Raw genomic sequence first — 3958 nt, forward strand, 5'->3', positions numbered from 1 at the left:
AGATCACTAAAACGCTCTTGCACATTGCAAAACAAATATGAGCTTTAGATTTGATGTATATTAGTTTTTAAACTTAAATTTTAACATTTTATAGGATAAAAGATAGCAAATTTACAAATTATTCTACTTATTATTAGTGCTTGTCCATATATTGTGATACTTTCTGAATTTCATACTTTAACCAATGATTTAAATTTTTATTTTCTATCTCTTAGAATTAATCATTCTTAAAAAAATTTTGAATGTAAAACAAGACTGGTTTTTTATAAGAAATATTATTTTATATTATTACTATGAAAATATTACTATTTTCGTATTATAAATTATTTGTAATCTATCAATAGTTGTATTTACAAATAATATTTTTTAACATACCATAATATTTCAACCGAGGGAAAGGAAACTTCATTTGTTAAATATTTCAATTACTTTATTAATGTACATTAGTTTTAAATGTTCTATAACATTGAATAAATCAAACCCTAAAAACAGATGTTCAAATAAAACCATAGAACTTCTGAAGAGGCAAATGACGGAGCAAATTCAATTGCTCAGCTGAAATTTCCTCAGGCACGGGAAAAACTAGAAGAAGATAACAAAACACTATGAATACAAACAGAGGCTTGTGCACGGAACATAGCATGAAATCATTTGATCTTTGCAAATCTCTGCAAACCGAGCTACTAAGAAGAAAAGGAGGTTAACTGGAGCCAGTCAGGAGAAAACAAGCGAGGAGATTTGCCCAAGCTTAGGCTATTAATATTAATAAAGCATAATAAAGTTGGCCACATAGGAGCAGCGGGAGATATGAGTGATAGTTGCACTCATAGAGAGCAAAAGGAATTTGTTCATGGCGGAAATAGATTAGCAAAGCACTGTAATTACAGAGAGCAGCCATTCAGAACAGAAGCTTGAGGATGAAATCATTTGATCTTTGCAATTATCTACAGATTGAACTACACTGAAGAGAACGAGCATGATTGATCTAACATGAAAGAATAGACGAAATTCGCTGCAGAACGAGCGAATCAGAAGAAAACAAGGAAGAATTATGCCTAAACTCGCACTATTATTATTATTATTATTAATAAAGTTGGCTACATAGGAGCAGTGGGAGCATTGAACAACTCCACTAGATAGATATAATTATGATCCTCCGCAAAAGTGCTACTGGCTATCGCAACGGGAAAACATAACCAGACTTAAGTAATGTCTACAAAGTTGAATCTCTCAGAGCCGAGACAGTTGCACAGTCTCGAGAGTTCACAAAACCATCAGACTTGTAAAGGAAAAGAAAAACACGACAAATAACCGGAAGACGCCACCTCGAACACGAAAAGAAAGAAAAACGAGGGGTACCCTAGTGATTCCTCCTCAGAGTTGTTTGAGATCAACCCTATGGAGAGGAACGGCGTGAAGTGGGTGCAGCATCTCGCAGGACAGCTTGAGCACCTCGGACAGGTCCACGGGGTGCTGCTCGTGTTGAGCCCAGTGGAAATGGTGCATCAATTTGGCCACCCAGAGGTGGACGGTGGAAAGACCCAGAGCCTTTCCAGGGCAGACCCGACGGCCCGCCCCAAACGGTGCAAGCCTCAGATCGCTCCCCCTCACGTCCACATTCTCACCTCCCTCGGTCTCCACAAACCTCTCTGGTCGGAACTGGTCGGGGGAATCCCAGATGAGGGGGTCGTGTGTTATCGACCACATGTTCACCATGGCCGTGGTACCCGCCGGCACGCACAACTTGCCATGATCTCCCAGATTGGTGTCCCGAGTGGAGAGTCTGGCCCATGAAAGGAGTGGCCCGGGCGGGTGCATTCTCAGCGTCTCCTTCACCACCGCCTGCAGATATGGCAGTTTGCATATGTCCGAGTCCCTCACGCTCCTGCTCTTTCCCACCACAATGTCGAGTTCCTCCTGCACCTTCCTCTGAGCTCCCGGGTTCAGTACCATCTCCGCCATTGTCCACTCCGTCAGCAGCGCCGTGGTGTCAGTGCCTCTAAATATCATCTCCTGCGACAACATGCGACGATTAATGTCAGGAAAGAAGAACATGGAACGGGATTCAAGAATGACGAGATGCGATCATACCCAGAGAACAGAGATCATGTCTTCGTCGTCCAGCTTGTCCTCTCCATTCAGAGACAAGAGAACATCCACAAAATCGGCGTCGGCGGTGTCGTGATCCTTATCTTTCAGTCGGTGCTCCTCGATGATGTTCTTCACGAAGCCTCTCACGCGTGGGACGAGGGTTTGGCAACGGGAGTGGATGCGGAGGGGATCGAGAAATCTGAGCCAGGGAAGATGGTCGGCCCAGTTGAAGGCCCCGAGAAGCTCGAATCCCTCCTCCACCATCTCTCTCAGATTCTTCACTTCCTCGCTCTCACCGCAGATATCAAACCTCCGCCCGAAAACGCTGCCCATGATGTTGTTCAGCGCCGCAGCTTGCAAATGGCGGCGCAGCCGCACAACGCCGCCGGAAACATACTCGTCGTGAATGTTGCTCAGCATGACCAGGGAATCGGCTTGGCGTCCGGGCTCGTGGGCGGCGATCCTCCGGGGAGCGAAGAGATGGGTGGCGGAAATCCGGCAGAGCATTCTCCAGTACTCACCGTTTGGAGCAAAGCCGATCGCTCGACCGAACATGAGCTGCTGGGCGGATTGCTTGAGCGGCCTGTCCGAGAAATTGACAGAGCTGAGCAACTCTCGAGCCACCTCGGGATCAGATGTGATGACGGCGGGAGTGGAACCTAAGCTGAAGGCCATGAGTCTCTTGGCACCATGGATGCGAGCCAGCTGAGCGAGCCTGCGATGGGCAAGGCCACGGCTCATATCGATAAGGCTTCCTATGATGGGGAATCCCCTGGGCCCAGGAATGGCGGCGCCGCCCTTCTTTCTGGCCACCGCCCATGCACATCCTCCGGGGCTCATCCATGCAACCACAACGGCGCAGGAGGCCACCAGCAGAATTGCGGCGTACAGTGGCCATGCAGAGAAGATCGTGTCATCAGCATTGTGCAGCATGTACCCACGCCCGTCCTTGGCCAATACAGGAATGGCATAATAGAGCCACCAACTTCCTCCTCCAGAGCTCCCACTCCCACTCTCCATTGCACGAAAGGATGAAATGACAATGACAAATGCAGAGGACTAGCGAGACCTTAACAGTGACAAGCTCTATGTGGATGTGAATGAGACTTAGATTGGGGCCATTTTATAGAGTTCCCAACCCCAAGCCTAATGAAGGAGGAGAGAAAAAACTGGAGAGCTCTGTTTCCTATGGCGGAGCACAACCGTCCATTTTTCGCTTTTGAAATTTCTGCATTTCCAACAACCAATAAACATATTACCAACACACGGGAATTAGAGAGGAACATGGCGGTTTTAAATTTCGTTCGTCCGGAGAAGAAGCCAGCTGGGCTACACTGCTATTAGGGTGAATACAGGAAAGAAATCACTAGCTAACAGAACGGAGCTTTTTCCTATTCTCTTCGAATTTCCCTTTCCGATACTGACGCCCATTCCTATTTGTTCACAGGAACCATTTGGAGCTCCATATTCAATTTTCTATTCAAGGCAAATGCATCGAGATTGATGATGGTTTTATTCCCAAAGAGCCATCGTACAGAACCTTACGGTTGATTGTACTTGTTCAAGAGTGGGAGAGTTGACATTAGGCTAGGCTTGAGGTTTAAAATTTGGGATCTTAGCATATTTAGTAAATGTACGTTATACTTGGTATTGTTTCATGTTCTTCGAAATAGTGTTATCAATTATAGAATTTTGCATTTTCATTGTTATTATTAAATTTTTTATTTTGTTTTAATATTTTCACCTTTGTTCTTCATTTACTATTTAGTTTTTATCAATAATTCATTTACTTTCTATGTGTTGTAGAGATTATTCATTTATTCTCTATTCAATATTTCATTATAAATTTATTGCTGGAACAAAATAT

General features: G+C 44.5%; 1 protein-coding gene across 1 annotated transcript; it reads right to left on the minus strand.

Annotated features, from left to right (window-relative positions):
* Positions 1 to 1374: 1374 nt before the first annotated feature.
* LOC149560865 (cytochrome P450 78A4-like) lies at positions 1375 to 3111 on the minus strand. Its single transcript, XM_089823684.1, has 2 exons — positions 2092 to 3111; positions 1375 to 2013 (listed from the first exon to the last, which is right to left on the minus strand). Exons 1-2 carry the CDS (start codon positions 3109 to 3111, stop codon positions 1375 to 1377), a joined length of 1659 nt encoding a protein of 552 aa, XP_089679810.1.
* Between the last annotated feature and the right edge of the window lie 847 nt (positions 3112 to 3958).

This window comes from Cupressus sempervirens, chromosome 4 (assembly GCF_028749045.1).
Source record: "Cupressus sempervirens isolate cs-2001-9-10 chromosome 4, ASM2874904v1, whole genome shotgun sequence".
Taxonomy (NCBI): Eukaryota; Viridiplantae; Streptophyta; class Pinopsida; order Cupressales; family Cupressaceae; genus Cupressus; species Cupressus sempervirens.